The sequence below is a fragment of the Sciurus vulgaris genome (genome assembly GCF_902686455.1).
Source record: "Sciurus vulgaris genome assembly, chromosome: 1".
NCBI lineage: Eukaryota > Metazoa > Chordata > Mammalia > Rodentia > Sciuridae > Sciurus > Sciurus vulgaris.
Genome location: NC_136461.1, coordinates 168784425 through 168804197, shown reverse-complemented (window position 1 = coordinate 168804197; position 19773 = coordinate 168784425). Strand labels below are relative to the sequence as shown.

Genomic DNA, 19773 nt, shown 5'->3' with positions numbered 1-19773 from the left:
GTATATTCTATAAATGTCCATTAAGTCTAATGGACATTAGATTGTGTTATTGAGATCTGTGGTTTCTTTGTTCAATTTTTGTCTGGAAGATCTGTCCAGTGGTGAGAGAGGTGTGTTAAAATCACCTAGTATTATTGTGTTGTGATCTATTTGGTTTCTGAAATTGAGAAGGATTTGTTTGACATACCGGATGAGCCACTGTTTGAGGCATAGATGTTTATGATTGTTATGTCTTGCTGATTTATGGATCCCTTAAGCAATATGTAATGTCCTTCTTTGTCCCTTCTGACTAACTTTGACTTGAAGTCCACATTATCTGAAATGAGGATGGATACCCCAGCTTTTGTGCTGAGTCCATGTGCATGGTATGTTTTTCCCCATCCTTTCACCTTTAGTCTATGGGTATCTTTTTCTATGAGGTGAGTCTCTTGCAGGCAACATATTGTTGGATCTTTCTTTTTGATCCAATCTGCCGGTCTATGTCTTCTGATTGATGAGTTCAGGCCATTAATATTCAGGGTTATTATTGAGATATGATTTGTATTCCTGGTCATTTGGCTCATTTTATTATTTATTTATTTATTATTATTTTGACACGACTTAGTTCTTCCTTTATTTGACAATTCCTTTAGGATAGTTCCTCCCATTGCTGATTTGCTTCTTTGTTTTCATCTCTTCCTCATGGAATATTTTGCTGAGAATGTTCTGTAATGCCGGCTTCCTTTTTGTAAATTGTTTTAGCTTTTGTTTATCATGGAAGGATTTTATTTCATCATCAAATTTGAAAGTAAGTTTGCTGGGTATAAGATTCTTGGTTGGCATCCATTTTCTTTCAGGGCTTGAAAAATGTTGTTCAAGGTCCTTCTAGCTTTAGGGTCTGGATTTGAAAAATCTGCTGATATCCGTATTGGTTTCACCCTGAATGTAATTTGATTCCTCTCTCTTGCGGCCTTTAAAATTCTGTCTTATTTTGTATGTTAGGTATTTTCATTATAATGTGCCTTGGTGTCGGACTGTTGTAATTTTGTATGTTTGGAGTCCTATAAGCCTCTTGTACTTGATCTTCCATTTCATTCTTCAGATTTGGGAAATTTTTTGATAGTATTTCATTGAATAGATTGTTCATTCCTTTGGTCTGTTTCTCTAGGCCTTCCTCAATCCCAATAATTCTTAAATTTGGCCTTTTCATGATATCCCATAGTTCTTGTAGATTCTGTTCATGATTTCTTACCATCTTCTCTGTTTGGTCAACTTTGTTTTCAAGGTAAATTTTTGTCTTCATATCTGAGGTTCTGTCTTCCAGGTGTTCTATCCTATTGGTTATGCTTTCTATGGAGTTCTTAATTTGATTTATTGTTTCCTTCATTTCAAGGATTTCTGTTTGTTTTTTTTTCAATATCTCTAACTCTTTATTGAAATGATCTTATGCTTCCTGTATTTGCTCTTTTAACTGTCAATTGGTGCGATCATTCAGTGCCTGCATTTGCTCTTGCATCTTGTCATTTGCTTCCCTGATCATTTTAATTATGTACATTCTGAACTCCCTTTCTGTCATTTCTTCTGCCATGCTGTCATTGGGTTTTATTGATGTAAGATCTAGATTTGTTTGGGGCATTTTCTTCCCTTGTTTTCTCATATTGTTCAGGTATCAGTGGACCACTGAGATATTGCAGATTTCCTCTATTGACTTACAATGTCCCTGAAGATTTCCAGTATATCCCCTCTTAGTCTTCAGTAGCCTGAAGTCTTGGAGGAAGTTGATAATGTAGTGCTCCACAAGGAAGCTGACTCCCTAGGGGTGGTGTCCTTCCGGTGGTGAATATTCCCTGCTAGTGGGCAGAGGTACCTTCACTTGCTGACGAATGGTCATCCAAAGGGGAAGTAGGATGTGGGCTGATGCAAGGCCAGTTTGGGTCTGTGTCTCTGATTTTACAGTCCTTGTGGGAGAACCTCACCCGGCGGGGAGGACTCACCCGGTGGGGAGGTCTCACTGGTCAGTTCCCCTCCTAGAGGTTCCGTTCAATTCACAGCTACCGCCTGGGCTGGGCAGCCTTCTTCTGCCATGTTCCTAGGGACCCGGACCTACCTCCTGGGCCTGGAAGCCTCGCCCTTCACAGACGAATCTCCTTAGGCTGCCTCTCCTCAGAGAAGCTGCCCACATTCCTGGAGCCTTCGCTCCGCCCCTCAGTTTGTCTGTGCGGCTCTTCCACCAAGAAGCCGCCTAGGTCCTGGGACCCTGCTCTGCACCTAATCACCTGGCTATGCGGCCCCTCCTCTGAGCAGCCACCTGGAGCCCCTTACAGTCGCTCCGAGTCCCAGTGACCCGCCACACGCCTCTTGCTCCGGCAGCCGCCTGGTGTTCTCTGTGGTCTTTCTAAGTCCAAGTGACCCACTGCGCACCTCCTTCTCCACCAGGCAGTCACCCAGAGATCTGGTGCGTTCATCACGAGTCCCAGGAACTCACTGTGCACCTCCTCATCCTGACTGCCACCCGTAGCTCTGGTGCAGTCACTCCGCACCCAAGCACCCTGCTGCTCTCCTCCTCCTCCAGACAACCCCCCTGTGTTCAGGAGCGGATGCTCTGAGTCCAAACCACTCACTACGCTGCTCCTCCGGATAGCCGCCCGAGCCCTGGTGCAGCTGCTCCAAGTCCAAGCAACGTGCCAAGCCTGTGCTTCTCCTTCTCCTCTGGGCAGCCCCCTGTGTTCAGGGGTGGTCGCTTTCAGTCCAAACAGCTCATCGCGCACCCCCTCCTTTGGGCAGCCTCCCAAAGCCCGGGTGGGTTGCTCCGAGTCCAAGTGCTGTGCTGTGCGGCCTCCTCTCCGATGCTCCCAGTTGTCCGTGTTCACTGCTCCAGCGGGGGGAGGGGTGTCTTCGTCGGGCAAATCTACTTCACAAAGTTCCCTGCATTCGGGGCTACCGCCCCATCTGGGACGCCTTCCCAACGGGAGAGACTCACCCGGCTGCTTTGAGTTGGTCCCAAGTCTCTCTATATCTTCTCTTCTTGAGTCCTGAGTCCACGCTGCTCCTCCGGATAGCCGCCCGGAGCCCTGGTGCAGCTGCTCCAAGTCCAAGTGATGTGCTGAGCCCGTGCTTCTCCTTCTCCTCTGGGCAGCCCCTGGTTTCAGGAGTGGTCGCTTTCAGTCCAAACAGCTCACCGTGCACCCCCTCCTTTGGGCAGCCTCCCAAAGCCCCGGTGGGTTGCTCTGAGTCCCAGCGCTGTGCTGAGTGGCCTCCTCTCCAATGCTCCCAGTTGTCCGAGTTCACTGCTCCAGCGGGGGAAGGGCATCTTGCTGGCAGCTTGACTTCACAAAGATCCCTGCGTTTGGGGCTACCGCCCCGTCTGGAGACCCAACAGGAGAGACCCACCCGGCTGCTTTGAGTTGGTCCCAAGTCTCCTCTTCTTGAGTCCTGAGTCCTGGAGCAACATGAAATGCAGCCACCCTCTAGTCTGCCATCTTGAATCCCCCCCAATAATTCTTAAATTTGGTCTTTTCATGATATAGTCATAGTTCTTGGAGGTTCCATTCATGACTTCATAATATCTTCTCAGTTTGTTCAACTTTATTTTCAAGATTAAATATTTTGTCTTCATTGTCTGAGATTGTTTTCCATGAGATCTATTCTGTTGGTGATGCTTCTATGAGTTTTTAATTTGGTCTTACTGTTTCTTTCAGTATTTTTTTCCCAGAATCTCTCTCTCTTTATTTAGTGTTTCTTTTGCTTCCTGCATTTGCTCTTTTAACTGTTTACTGTAACAATCATGCATTGCCCGCCATTTGCTCTCTTATCTCATCTTTGCTTCATGGATCATTTTAATTATGCAGATTCTAAATTTTCTGTCATTTCTACTTCATGCTGTCATTGCATTCTATCAAAATAGCTTCTTGGTTTGTTAGGGACACTTTCTTCCCCTGATTGTTCTATATATGTATATATATATATTTTAATTAATTAATTAGTTTTTGTATTATCCCTCCAACAGTGAAGATCTGAAGTACTGAAGTTTCCCCCCTGCAGGCTTATTATGCCACTGCAGTTTTCCAGTACCTCTTCTTTGGAAGGGGAGATCAACATAGCAGCACCCAATACAGAGAAAATGCAGCCCTGAACAGATAGCCCTATAAAGACTTTAACATTATTGTAACAAACAGGATAGTTCAATTACTATTTACAGTATTTCTTGTTGTGAGGATAGGGAGGAGTGTAGGATGTGAGTAAATAGAGTACCCTCTCAGTGGGCCTCCAGTCTACTGTAGGTGTCTCAGGAAGGAGCTGCCCGTCCAATGATGGTGGCCATGCCCTCAAGAATAATTCAAAATGCCTACACCAGCCTCCAAAGAAGCTGGGGAGTCCCAGCAAGGATGTGCTGAGTCACCAGAGGGGGCAGGAAACAGTGTCCCACTGGTTTCCTCAGTGGTTTTATATTTGATTGTCCTAGATCTTATTTCCTTTATTCTTCTTATATTATGCTTATTTTGTTCTTGTTGCATTAATGGTAGAAGCTGTGGCACTAGGGGGGCCGGCGAGCCAGAGGGCTCAGTAACTAGTGGTCCTGTCCACAGTGGGGGAGGGGGGCGCGGCTCCATATTTTTCTTATAAGGTCCATCCGATTTTGGTATCACCAATGCAGCCTCATAGAATGAGTTTGGAAATGTTCTACCTCTTCAATTATCTGGAAGAATATGTGTAAAATTGGTATTAGTTTTTCCTTAAAACCTGAGAGGAATTTACCAGTGAGGTCATCTGGGACTTGATTTGTGTATGTGAAGTTTTAATGACAAATTCAATATCTTTTGTGGTTGAGTTTTTATATCTTTCAAATATGTATTTTGTTTGATTTGTTGAATCAGTTGGCATAGGTTATTTATATTATCTTAGCATATGCAGATATATAGTGATATCACTTCATTCTGACATTAGTAAATTTTTTTTTCTGATAATCTAGCTGGAATTTAATTTTATTGGCATTGTCAAAGAACCAGCTATTGGTTTCCTCAGTGGTTTTTCTATTTGATTGTCTAGATCTTATTTCCTTATTCTTCTCATATTATGCTTATTTTGTTCTTGTTGCATTAATGTAGAGCTGTGGCAACTAGAGAACTTTTTCTTTCTTCGTCATAGGCATTTTGTGCTCTAAATTTATCTGCCATAAATTTATGTTAGCTGCATTCCTCATAGTTTAATATACTCTGTATTCATTCTCATTAGTTTAAAATACTTTAATTTTCCTTTAGATTTCTTCTGTGACCTGTGTTTAGTTTCCAAATATTTGGGGAATATTTTATACATCTTTCTGGTTCTAATTTAATTCCATCATGACCAGAGAACATATGTCTGAACTACTTTAAAAATTTTTGAGACGGTTTTCCTTTAAAGCAACTTGATTACCTGCCATGGTGTAATTTTATTCATTTTTTTTGTTCCTGACATTTACTAATTTTCTGAAATGAGGGATTAGAGTTTTCATCAAAATTGGGAAATTATTAAGAATTATTTAATTTTTTTCTTTTCACTTTCTTCCCCTTCAGAACTGCAATCATAACAAAGAAAAGAAATGCAATCATACATGTATTTATGCCACTTGAAGTTCATCAAAGTTCACTGATGCCCTGTTAACTTTTTTGTTTTTCTCCATTTGTGATAGTACCTACATATTAACAATCAAATTGGATATATCAGTGAATTTTTTAATCTCATCTTTTGTAAAAAAAAAATATCGGGGGGTTGTTAGGGGTTGGGCGGGTGGGCTATATTTGGGGTCTTCATATTTAAACGATCACATTCCCAATTTTTCTTCTAGCTCCTACTATAGCAGAATAGGGTCACAGTAACTTGTCTTGTCCTTGTCCACTGTTTTTGTCCATATGAGTCATTTCTGGGTAAGGTTTTGACTGCTTGCTTTCATCCCTCAGGTTTTCTCTTTTTGGATGGGTCATGTTTTTTTTTATTCCGTGTGTTGGATGCTTGAATATTTTTATATTCCAAAATATTCTTGAGCTGCAGTGACTTGGAAAGTGTTTTAAAACACGTGGAAAGCATTCCAATGTATTACACAATTGTTGTTATGGTTCACAAACAGGACACGGGCAATGTTTATTTTAGAGCTAATTTTCCAAATGCTGAGACAAAACCCTTCTGTGAACTTCTACCTGATGCCCCTTGAATTATCGAGGTTTCTGGTTCTTGGGAGCAGGAACAGTTCCTGGCCCTTTGGAGTTCACAAAGATTGTTCTAATTGTTCTATTAGGGGGCTCTTCCCCCAGCTTAGGTAGCTACCTTATGTATACACTTCGACCAGTACTCAGTTAAGGACTTTGGTATGTGCACAGGTGCTGTCTCCCAGGCACTTACTTCTGTGACCTCTAGTTGCCTTGACATCTCCTTATTCAGTCCATTGCCTCAATTCAAGTTCATGCCTGGACCTTCTAAGCTAGTAAGCTAGAGGCAATGGTAGGACATACATCATCTATCTTTCAGGGATGGTTGTCCTTTGTTGTCTAAAAGCCAATGTCTTTAAAACCATGGTTTCATAATTTGTTCTTTTAGCTGTTTTTGGCAGATGGCAAATCTGATTCCTGTTATTCCATCTTTTCTACAAATGGAAGTGTACACCAAAATAATTTTGAAATCCAAAAATCTTTCCCCAAACTCTGGAAAGTTTCTAGGTATATATGTGAATAGGGAGGGTGTAAGAAGAGGGGAGTTGCAACAAGATCAAAACTGTCTCTAGAAATTTGAGTCTTAGTTATTTTGCACTCTTAATTTTTCTATAGAAGAAGAATAAAAGGGAAATACTCTGAACGTGGGATCCTGTCCCCTTATTTCAGGACTTGAAGAGATTGAGGGCTACTCATGCAATGACTACTGGTGTCACACAGCTCACGAGCAGCAGGTTAGAGACTCAGGATCAGGTCTACAGAAGTTCTTTCCCACGGACCTCTCTAATTGCCATGCCATGGACAGTCAATTCTCATTACTTATAGGTTACAAATCATCTAGCTAATATTTGTAATTCCCAAACCAATACTTAATAAAGCTGCTGCATTCATGGACCCTGGCAGAGTGCGTGATGCACAGTCCCAGCCGGGGATGAACAAGGTGACACTTGGCCTGTGGATTTACCCTCACATGTTAGCAAGTGATCTTAGCAGCCTACTTAGTGCCTGTTTTGGGTGTGTTTGCTTTTGATTTGGTGATTTCATTATTTTAATGGCTCCAAAGCAGAGTGTAGTGCTGCTGACTGTTCCTAAGCGAAAGAAGGCCATGACGTGCCCGAGAGAAAGAGTACACATTGGTAGATACGCCACCTATGGGCAGGATCGTGGTGCTGCTGGCTGTGAGCTCAATTGCTAATGAGTCAACAATATAAGCCAAATAAGATATTATTAGCAGGAACAAACAGGAAACATGCTTAACATATTTGTCCCTTCATTAAAATGCTGTGACTGAAAGCTCACAGGAATCTCACCCTGTATGTCACTTCGGAGCAAAGTTTTTATACTTGCTACTTGAGTCTTTAGGGCAACTCTTACAGAGCCAACTACTGGAAGGAATTGTATTTGTTTCTATCTAGAAATCAAGAATTGAGAACTTAAAGGATGATTTAAACTCTTAGCATTATGAGAAGACAAGTGTTGAAGGATATAGGTGATGACTTTCGGGTAATGTTAAACTCAACTCACACCACTTCCCAACTTTGCATACGATGCAAAGCCGAGTTCTATTCCTGGTGATCCAGAGCTCTAGAATTTGTGGTTTCACTGTCATTCATTTTTTCCTCTGTTTTGACCGGCACTCATGCCAGACTCTCCACCAAGCACACAGACTTTGAGGAGAGACTTTATAAAATCTCCATCCGCTATCAATGATGGAGGTCGGCCACCCTTGGAAGGGACTGTCTCTTTACCAGGTAGATATTTTGCGATTGGAAACTTAGGATAATATCTGTCACCATGGGAAGTTGAAAGGTATTTTTGGTCTTTGATGTAGAATTCTGCATATTCACTGAATTTTTTGTACAAATTTACCTGTTCTGTTTTTCAGTTACTTTCTGCACATGTGTGGATGGGAAGTGTTTCCGGCCAGTAGGTAGCCAGGAAGGGAGGCCCACTGTGGGTATGGCAGTTGGTATACTCCTGACAACCCTTCTGGTCATTGGTAGATACAGCTGCTCAGGTTCAAGGGTTCCTGTGCTAGCTAGCCCTCAGGAACACGAGTTCTTCTTAGTGCCTGCCTTCATGGATTGGTCTGCTAGATGCTTACAGTGCAAGACTAGGCACAGTCAGAAATTTCTAACCACATCAACTTTCTGGATGGACAGATTTCTTAAGAGTGACCTTATACATATCACTGTCTTTTTAGTTTGGGAATATAAAAGACTTTGTGTCAGGTTTAAACCAATACTGCATCAAATACCGGAGATCATCAACTAAAAGATTTGTTTGGTTCACAGTTTAAGAGGTTCCAATCCATAATTTATGGACCTCCTGCTTTGCGGTCCATGGGGAGGGAACATGATGGTGACAGAAGTGTGTGGCAGAGCCAAGCTTTTCACTTCATGGCAGGGAACCAATGAGCGAGGAGGAAAGGGCTGGGTTCTATGGTCCCTCTTGGAGAACATTTCCTGAATGATTAGAGACCTTCCTTTCAGACGGCCTGATTCAGAGGCTTCATCACCTTCCCATAACAGCACGATGGGCCCTGAGAGACGTAAGGATGCAACCCTGTCAAGCTTTAAAGCATAATATATATTCTAAGCCTAGTTATGAAGCTTCCATGATGAAAGAAAAAGTAACGCAGTTGCTGTGCCCCAGCTATGGGTCTGGCACTGAGCTTGGTGGGGATGGAAACATACAGGTACAGAGGTATGGTCTCTGACAGACATTTTTGGAAGAGGTAGACGTTAGCCTTCCAGTGGAGATGTAGAGATGCCTGGAATATTGCAAAATTGCCCTTTGTATATTTTCATGACTGGACCTGATTCTTTATGACTCAGAACAGCCCCACTGCATCACAGCCCTGACTACCTTGGCTCCCAGCAAGCTCCCTCTTGGAGCTTGCTCTCTTTGCCAACAACTCAGTGTCTACTGTAGTAATTCCCTTTTCAACTGTTACCCACACCACAGGTACACCTGACTGAAGGGGTTAACACAGTTTCATAGCTTCTCTGATAAGAGGGGACTGGGATTATTCCAAGTATTCTGATTATTCTTTACCCTCTGGTCTTTTCTCCCATGACCCACAGCTGTCATGATGGAGTATGATTTATGGGCCTAAAAAAAAATCTCCTTTCTTATACACTTATGACATGGAGGGTCTTCATGACATGGTTTCAGCCCACCCTAACATGCACAGTAGCCACTGTGCCTCACTGAGAGCCACGGCCTGCGTGTACCATCTTTCACACTAATGAAACTGGCTCTCGTAGGTCCCACTCACCAAGCTCCCTCTGCCTCCTTCTCTATTATTTTGTCTAACTATCTTTAAAGGATTTTTGAGTTTATGTACCAAATAGAAATTTTCCTACATACTCACTTAATCCTACCACAAGTGAAAGAATGGAAGAGTTTGGGGAAATACATAGGGGGTAGAATTAATAGGATCTACAGTTTCTACTCTTGTTCTTTTGAATAAGGTTGGGGTTATTAAAAAGATTCTTAATGGTCTTCTGAGCATTCAGTCTTTTCTGCTATGATTTTCTTGCAAATGTACTGATAGGTTAATTTCCTTTAATAATCCCTTTTTCATAGTGGTTTTTGATAATAACATTTAGTGCTAAGGTGCACAGTGCAATTTTGTAGGCCTTCAGAGATGGGAGAAACCAGAAAGCTCAGGCAGTCTACTTAAGGTCTTTTAATAACCTAGGCTAAAACCAAGAGGAAGGTGTCAGAGAAAATGTATATTTTATATAGACACAATCAAAGTAGGCTTTAAGTAGGTGACAGGTCAGTACAGCTCTCTGGTTGCTCTGATAGGACTGTTCCCTGAGAGGAGGACTGAACCACTATTTGAATATGTACAAACTTCAGGAATGCTGTCAGAGGCTTGTCCACTCAGGAGTGTAAGACACTGGGCTCTAGCCCCTGGTAGAGGCCCAGTGACAGCCAGCAAGCTAGATATGACTTGGAACTTGATAAACACCACTATCCAGTGATTACTTACCCAAGAAAGTAAAAATCTGGAGTCCCTTGTTCACTAGGACAACAAAACTTTGTTGAACCACAAACAAAACGAAGCTGTGTGAGTCACTTTTTTCCTAAAAAGATTCTACTTTGGATCTGAAGATTCCATCTATTTGACCCTGGGTTTTCTCTTTTAGGTATAATTTAACAGTTTGTGTTTATCCGCATAAAGAATGATAAAGGCAACGATAATGTTTAAAATGCTCGGTCATCTGAAGTCAAGCCTCTGAGAAGCTGAATTTGAAAAGGATGTTCAAGTTTCTATACACCAAGTGCTCTTTCAGTGACAACTGTTCAGTCTCACTTTTCCTCCAGCATGTGCACTATATATATTTTTACAGACATTCCCTTTTGCCCTTAAATATTTTACTACTTAGATATTTCATGTGCTACAGACATTAGAGAGATTTTTCCATTTCCCATGACATTTTTTTCCCCTCTGCAAAAACCTTAGGTTACTTAACCCAAACCAAAAATGTGTTTCCCTTTGGGAAAGATGGATGATTAGTATTCTTTACATTTTTTTTCTGTCATTAAGGAGATTATCAGTTGTCTACCACAGAAACTTTCTGGATTCCATTTAGCTTTTCTAATTCCATCCTGTGCCCCCTTTGTCTGTGTCTCCTGTGGGGTAGTACTGAATTTAGAACATTCATCAAACAAAAGAACAAAGAGGACTCAGGAAAAAAATAGAGTATCCCTGGCCCTTGTATGAACAGAAACTGTTATAACACCTTGAACCCAATCTGACTGATTCTACTCTTTGATGGAGGTCCTCCAGCTTGGGAATGGCACAGAACCCCAAGGTACCAAACACAGTTGCTCTGTTTCTATAAGGGCCAACTTCATACACCTGGATGCAGGAAGCACAGCTACCCAGTTTACTCACCTCCTACCATGCTTACATGCTGCGCATGTTTTATTTGTATATTAATAAGTTTAGTTATATATATTTAATGTGTGGGAGAAAATACGGAAGCATGGAAATGGTAACAAATCAAGAATAACACTGTGGTTGGTTTTGTTTCCCTGATCTCTTGGCTCGGTTCTTTATTTGCTGAAGACTGGATAACAAATAGTTATTTATCAAAATTGCCTCCGTGTGTAGAAGTAAGCCAAGAGCAAGTGTCGATGGTATAATAAAAAAAAAAAAAAAAAAAAAAAACACTGCTGCTACATTGTCATGGATTGAGGCGTTCTGGTAAGTACACTAGAATTTTAAATAAGAACTTTATAGAGTGTTGAGCACTTCTGGGTCTGGAGCTGTTGGGTGGCTCCTGGTGTGAACCCTGGGTACATTCAACGTTGTACCACTCCTGAGAAATGTTAACCAGGAAGAACTCAATGGTGACATGATGCTCCTACGATGGTTTGTGGAAGCAGACCAAGGACTCATTTGTCATAAATTTAAAAAATATAGATCACAAAGAAAAGGGAAAAAAGTGAGATGAAACACCTAAGCTGTTTTTTGAAATCTCAGTACCCTTTTCTTCTAAAAATACATGGTTCCTCTCAACTGATTTATGTCTTCACATAGGGATCATTGATAGTTCTCACAATGGGTAATGTTTTCTCCTTGGCCCAGTTCAAGTAAAAGGCAAAACAAAAACCCAAGAGCATCAAAACAAAATCTGCCTTCACAAATTGTACCCCAAGTTGAAACAGTCCAACTTTCTCAGAAGCTCTATAGGCATGTGTTTAAAAAAAAAAAAAAAAAAGGCCATGGGGTCAGCAGATTGGTCCCAAAACTGGGCTCAAATGATTGGTCCTGCCTCAGCCTACACATAGCTGGGACTACGGACATGTACCACTGTGCCCAATGCTTGCATGTTTTTAACCAAGGAGTGACTAATGGGGGCATTAGATCAATGTTGTATTGCCTTATCTTATTTTAGGAAATTCTATTATCATTACTAGAAGACTGAGTGGACTCAGAGTCCCTCCTGCCTCACACACCACATGGGTCCTCCCAGGAATTACGGGTATCACTTGATAACAGGCTGGTCACACAGAACTTTCTCATCTAAAATCATTGATTATTCAATAAGCTTGTGCCTTTCTTGGGTGGGCCTCTCAAACCATCACCATAACCATAACCAGATCCTACCCAGTGTTAAAGTCCAGTGTAACACTGGTCCCTCGGGGAAGCCATCTTGCCTTCTTCCAGGAGACCAGGTCACAGCCTCATCTAAAATTCCATTCTGGTGAGGAAAATAGTCTCCCTGCAGGATTCATTACTCTCTTCTGTTGGAAGCCATTGAGTTTCCCAATGAGAAAACATGTCCCCACGGTCACTGCCCCAATTTATATAGTTGGATAGAGCCAACCCCTATTCTGCATTCTCCAGATCTGGAGTTGGGTACTTGATCTCAGATTCACTTTGACTATTTTAGCTGAAAATCTTAGAAAAGGACTCTTTCCATATTTCATTTACTAAAGTAGTAAGAAGCAAACAGTAAACTTAATCATTCCACTTATCATAGAGGTGGACTTTTTTCCCTCTAGAAGGAGAATCACAGAAAAGAATGAGAGGGAAAGTTTTGAAGATGTTGAGTAACTGATCCAGCTATGTCTAAAAGCAACATTGCCCTGACTTTTCTAGCCTATGAACCAATATTTCCCCTTTGACTTAAAGCACAGTGAATTTCTACCCCTTGCAACCTCGTGTATGGCCCTTCTCATGTTCTACCAATTAGTGCCCATTGATCTCCCCAGCTAGTTCTGGGACTTCTCAGAAACCTCAGTACCACTGTGTGAGCAGAAGTCCTGGCTTATAGTAGTCTCCATACTTTATAAAAAATACATGAAATAGCTGATGCATCTTGTCCATTTAAGTGCCACCCACTTGACAATCTGACCTAAAGAATGTATAAACTCATCTTTGTATTTGCTCACGTATCCTCAAAGTCCCCTCAAACAGTTTTCCAACCCACTCTCTCTTTCTCTATCCACAACCCTGATGCTCTATTCAGACATCCTCAGCAAGGTCATGGTGCTGAATGAACCCTGTGAATTACAAATGATCCTCAATTCTGAAATTTTAAGAATAGCTGTGAGACCAAGAACGTTTCAGGGGTGGGGTTGGGGATATGGATAGAGTTCTGTGTGAGAAGTTGTGTAGAAGTATCAGGTGCTTCTACAGAGCATAAATCAAGAGTGGGACTACCAAAGATGTTAGTCTGTGATATAGAAATGCACAGCAGAAAGCTGAGATTATCTCGTAGCGTCTAAGAAGGAAATTATTTGCTTCCAAGATTCTATATGATGCACACACACATCACAGGTACCTTGGCAAACTTGGAAACCTCAGTTATCAGAAAGAATATATCTTATAGCAACTTAAACTCTCACCATTTTCAAGTGTACAGCTCTGTAGCATTTAAATACTCACATGTGTATACCATCACCACCACATCTATCTCCAATACCTTTTCATCCTCTGAAATGAAACTCTGACCCCTAAATCAACCCCCAACCCATTCAATTGTCCCCAAGCTTTGGTATTATGGATCTTGATCTCTTCCCTCTTTTTCACTTATGGCCAGAGGTGATCAACTTTGCCTACTGTGTCAGTCTCTCCCTCCCTCTCCTCCTACCCTTTCCCTCTCTCTCTCTTGTCTACCTTCTCCTCCCCATCTCTCCTCCCAATGCACACATACCCATGCAGGAAAGGTCACATGAGGATGCAGTGAGGAGAAAAAGAGGACGCATCTCAAAGTCGAAGAGCAACTTGAAAACTGACCCTTCTGGACCTTGTTTCTGAAATTTCCAGCCTCTTGAACTGTGAGAAATAAGTGTCTGTCCTCTTAGCCCTGGGCCCAGGGTATTTTTGTTATGGGCAGCCTGAGCAGACTAATACAAAACCTAAGGCAGGATCCTTCTTCGGAACACCATGACGTCTCTGTCCCTTCTCAATTCGCTCAATTCCTGGCACTTTTAACCCTAACCAGGTTCACACAGACCTTCCCCCAGATGTCCACGGATGATGACATGGGCTCAGGGATGGCAGGAGGTGCTACTACTGGGAAAGCCATCCCTCAGCCCACAGAGATTCCCTCAACTAAGAGCAGCCTGAGTCACTCTGCCACCACATCAGGACCTGCAAAACCCCTGCTCTGAAACCAGGAAGGAAGCAGCTGATTCTCATCGCAGGAGGCAGCCCCTTCTGTAGGCCAGAGCTGAGCAAGGAGCAGTAATGTTTCTCTTCTCCATATGTAGCTCTCAGAAATTGACCCTCTTGTGCATTGGCTTGGAGAAATGGTGATTTTAAATGAATATCATCAACAGTTGTAAAGAATGAAGAATAGCTTTATAAAACAATGACTTCTTGTTTTATTGATTTTCCATGTTCATATTTTTATATACCAGCACTGCACAGTTTTATTCGATATTTCAAAGTGATTTTCTGAGTACCTGTTATGTGTTCTAAGTCACTTGTAAGACATTTGGGCTCTTAGGTCAAGGACCCACAGTCTCCTGGGGGTGGTAGGTAATTCTAGAGTCCAGGGGTAGTAATGTTGATGGCTAAAGCCCTCCACTTGTTATTTGTCACCAAATAGTCATTGGTTTATTTGCATAGGACCAAAGCCACTTTTTCTCTCCATTTCTCATCCTGGGCAAGCTGGCTGAGAAGGACAATGAGGCAGGAAGGTCAAGGAAGAGGCAGGCTATTGAAGCAATTGTTCATCTGATTGAGGGAGAGCATTTTCATTTTTTCCCACTGCAGCAATTAAGCTGATGTGTGACTCTAGAATCTGAAGGCTACATTTGGAAGAGGAGGATGTGTGCATGGGAGGTGGGAATAAAAATAGCACATGTGTTTACCCATTACTCTTCTGAATTAAGCATAGGACTGAAAGGAACATAATATATTTTTGGTAGAAGATGACAAAAACTAGGCCTCTTTGGCTTCTGGCCAAGAACAGATTCCAAAGACAGAATTTCCTGGGACTCTGCTTAGGCACAACCAAAGTCAATCAGGGCCTTGGTCCATGGGACACAAGAACCTGGGGAAAAGGTCTCAAAGTGACCAGGTCAGCTATGGGAAAGGATGGGGAAGCCCTGGCTGAAGTTCTGCCTTCTGCAGTGGATCTCAGACAGCCTTTCTGGAGTCCATGAGAGGAAAAAGCAGGGATTTCCATGCAACAATATGGCTTGGTAGACACTCACTGAAGTCCTGGCAGATTGTGCTGAACATTTGTACTCAGGTTAGCTTACCTGGGGCTTAAGCTCTTTCTGGCCATTCCTCCATCCTCTCAGTCAGCTTCTCTGGCAGGACAAACACTTGTTCAGGCAAGAAACTGGGAAAACAGTGCTTGGGTCCAGGTAGGCATGAGTGTGTTTTTTGGGACTAATAGGTAAGTTTTGACTTCCAAGAAGCAAGGCCATGACAGGCAAGAGATTATGGGGGAAAAGGCCTAAGGAGGATACATGGATAAATGAAGGAAACAAAGTAGATATGGAGAATCCCAGACCATGGAGGAAGTTTAAAGAAGCCAGGGGAGTAGAATTTTGATAGGTTGTCCTGGGCCATCACACAGTTCTGAGATAGTCTGAGCTGGGCTGGTTGTGGAGCCTCACAGCAAAGATGGTGTGTTGGAGGACCCCCTTTAGGGAAGAAACCACCTGGTTCCAGGACCTACCATGATCCATCACTTCTGGGTATATGATCCTGTGATCCTAAAGCTATAGCAGCTGGAGGCCATCTGCCAGTCAGTCCCCCAAGCAGCATCTTCTTACAGTAAGAGTTGAGAGTATGTACCCATGAATGTCATAGTGTGCTTTTTAAACCTTATTCATCAGATATCTATTAAGCCCCTTTATGGCCAGCTACTATAACTGGTATCACACACCATAACAGTAACTAATAAATATATAGCATTTACAATAGACCAGGCTCTGTTCTAATGCTTCCCTGTTAAGTCACTGAATCCTCACAAAACTGTACAAATTAGAGACACTTCGTATGTCCATTTTTTCAGATGAGAAATTGCCATGCAGGAATGTTAAGTATGTCATGTGTTCAAGGGCACATATTGAATAAGTGACCCCAGCAGTGTTACTCTAAAGCCTATGCCTGAAGCTACCATATTTCATCTAATTGAAAGGCACTATTATAAGATGTGCCATGATTTTATGTGACAAAAAAAGATATTGCCAATGAATTTTGACGTGCCGTTAAAATGCATCCTCAATTTCAGAGATACTAAATACGAACAAATGTGAACTGATAGTTATTACGCAAAGGCATGGTGCCTGTTCAAGGACTTCACAATTGAGCAGGGGAGAGAGAGCTAAACAACTACTATGCTGTCACCAAGAGAGCCTTATGAATTGCTGCTGTGTGCAGAGAAGAGAAAGCATCACTTCTGCTTGGGTTGTCCGAGAACCCCTCACACAGAGGAAGTGGCACCCAGGGGAGTCCCAGGTTGTCTTCCGAATAGGAGAGGGGAAGGATGGAATTTGGAAATGTTGAGTATTTGGGGGCCACCGTTGATAATACTGACACTAATAGCAGTAGCTAATGTCAACTAGGAACTTGAGCACTTACATGTGCTCTGTGATAAGTACACTTAGGCATCATCCATCTGCTCCTTACAGAAACTGGAGAAAGCCCTCTTATTTGTCCACTTTATAGAGGAGCCTGAGTCTCAGAGTTGACTGATTATCCCACAGCACACAGCTAACAGAGTCGGATAATTATCTCCAATAGCTCTCAAGTTTTAGATGTCGTCCATGCTGGTGGCCCACCTCTTGGAAGTGAGTTAGTGACTCAAATCTTCTTGTGTCTACCTGAACCCTCCATTTCTTGGGAGAAGCCTGAGTGATAGCTGGACAGGGACAAAACACAGCACTAAGGAAAGCATTTTAGGATCCTCAGCTCAGGCTGAAGTGGGCCTGGGATAACTGATGGGTACAGAGAGGTTCTAGACGTATTGGCACATGACTGGGACCTCTGAGTCTCTCACCCTGCCCAGTATTTGCTGAAGGTTCACTTTGAGCTAAGGTATATAGGGGCACCAGGAGGACTACTGAAGAAGTCCTGGGCTGAACACCAAATGGTGAATGAAGTGTATGCTGGGACCCTCCCAGGCCTACCCGATCTGGCCCCTCCAACCCAGACTTCATCTCCTGTCTCCTCCTCATTGCTCACCATGCTTCAGTCACCCTGGCCATCTGCCAATTCCTTTGAGGTCATGCTCCTTCCATTTCTGTTCCTTTAATGTGCCTCTGCCTAGCTGTTTTCCTACCCTCAGTCCATTTTTTGTGACCTGGCTTTCTCTCTTGTTTTTAGGTCTCAGTGTAAAGATCGCCTCCTCTGAGATCTTCTTCCTGTTATTTTCCATCACAGCACCTTGTTAATCTCCTTCCTAAGCCCTTTCACATGTGTAATTAAGTCCTTTATTAGTTTACATCTTTGGGGGCAGAGGCCTTGCTGGCCGTAGCCTCTAGCAGTGAGCATTTTTGCCCGTCATATGGGAAGAGCTCCAATTTTGGAAGAACAAATAGCTTAGTTTAGAATCTGATTACAGAGTCAAGATGTACATCTGACAGAGAAAATAATGAAGTGCTGACCTGCTCAAAAGAGTGGAGAGATTGATGTGTGCTGAAACTGTCAAGGACATGTCAGAGTTGAACAGAAGGGCAGAGTTCAGAGTTAGGGATGGTCAGGGAGGAAAAACCAGCTATGAGGAGACTAAAGATGTATTTTCCTGTAACTTTGAAGCACACCTTTACTTTTCAGTATCTGGACTCCTGTTACCTTCTCTGACCTCCTACTTGTTGGGGGCTAACGACAACAATGACCAGTTGTCTGGTGGGCTCTGTCAGGGGACCAGATGGAATCTTGAGACTGCACTCATATAGGAGGGTTCCTCAACATAGTAAGGATGTTTGAAAATTATAGATGTTGTCCTCTTTCTTGTATCAGGACAGAATGACTACCAGTGTCTAATTAGCTCTTACATGGATGTGTTTGGAATTCCTTCAAGATTTTAGAAGTAGAGACAGACCTCATCCATTACAATATGTTCTGACCCCAACTATTCCTTTTTCTATTTTTCACACAGAGATAGCATTCGATTCACTCACTGATGTATGTACTTTTACAATTTGAATTTCATGGATTCTATACCATATATTCAGTAAAGGTCAAGGTGATATGTTTAGTAGCATTATTTATCTTGATCTCTTCCCTGAATATAAGCTTTTTGCTTTGTTCTTTGTTTCATACGCCTACCTCTCCTTACCTGAAGCACACAGTCAGCTCTTTGAGGGCAGGGGATCATGCCTCATTATCATTGCTACTGTTCAACAGAATCTTCCAATAAAATAGCTTCTCTGGTAAATATTGAATAAAATGGAAGAGTCCCAGACCATATTGAAGTTATTTCTCTGCTCTTTTTGGCAATGCAAATTTCCTCCACTCACTTGATCCCTGTTAACTATATGGTAATAGTTTGGGATCTGAAGTGTCCTCAAAGGCCGTGTGTCAAAGGCCTTCCTTACCCCTTGGCACTGTTAGGAGGTAGTAGAACGTTTAGAAGGTAGACCTAGTGTAAGGTTAGGTCACCAGAGCCATGCCTCATTGGGAGGACATAGCCCCTTCCTCTATTTGCTTTTGGTCTCCATGAGGTTAGCAGCTTTGTCCCACCATATGCTCCATGCCATGACATGCTGCCCGACTATAGGTCCCAAAACATGGTGCCAATGGACTACAGACTTAAAGCTCTGAAACCACGATCCAGGAAAAAACCTTTCCTTTTCAAATTTGACTTTCTCAGGTATTTTATCACACCAATGGAAATCTGAATAAAATACCATATAAACCAAAATGTGTCTTCCTTGTCAGACTATTATAGAGCTGAAATTCTTTTTAGCTTAACTGAACAGTGACTTAGTTTTGGAAAGTTTTCTCCTTATGACAAATTAGACATGATTGAACAGGGATAAAGAAGAATGAACTAAAAATAAACTTCTCTGCTATAGAACAATTTTAAAATATAAACAAAACCCTCTGACCAATCCTAACAGTTTTAGAAGCTTCTATCTATTTCAGAGTCTGAAGGGAATATTAATCACCACATTTTGCCCAAGGACAGCATCATGTGATGGAGCTAGGAATGAAGTCATCTGGGTATGTGTTTTCTGGAACCCTGCCCTGAATGGTTTTCTCTTTGACATATGCCCAGCTCCTTAATACAACTTAACCTCAGTAATGCTCATAGCCTTTAAAAAAAATCATGTTTCAAATATAAGAAGAAGCATGGCAAAATGCTCAGGGTGAGGGAAAGGAAAGAGAAAAGAAAGAAAGAAAGCTTTTGTTGAGGGCGAGTATGCATTCACTCTACTGGTGTATGGAATGCTTGCTCTGTTCAGGAGAGCCCTCCCCCACAAGCTGTGTCAATGGGTGGCATGACACGTGCTCCCTGCGTTAGGGTACTCTGCATGAACTACAGATCACCTTCTTCAGATTCATACATTATCACTTTATCCACAAAATACTTATCATTATTTGACTATCCCTAAGAAGGAGTCAGAAAGTATCAGGAACAATCACAACTTTTGTTCTTGTACTTTCTTTCCATTA

At 42.2% G+C, this 19773-nt stretch overlaps 2 protein-coding genes across 2 annotated transcripts in view; both read left to right on the top strand.

The window, feature by feature from the left end:
• Window positions 1–10332, top strand: part of CDH17 (cadherin 17) — a gene marked incomplete at its 3' end in the record, with an annotated part of 129892 nt that extends 119560 nt beyond the window's left edge. The window contains exon 16 of the mRNA XM_079116982.1: window positions 10322–10332. Coding sequence (XP_078973108.1) covers window positions 10322–10332 — 11 coding nt within the window. The remainder of the gene's footprint in view (window positions 1–10321) is intronic.
• Window positions 1–19773, top strand: part of RAD54B (RAD54 homolog B) — a 744820-nt gene that overhangs the window by 362727 nt on the left and 362320 nt on the right. The gene's annotated exons all lie outside the window — the stretch shown is intronic.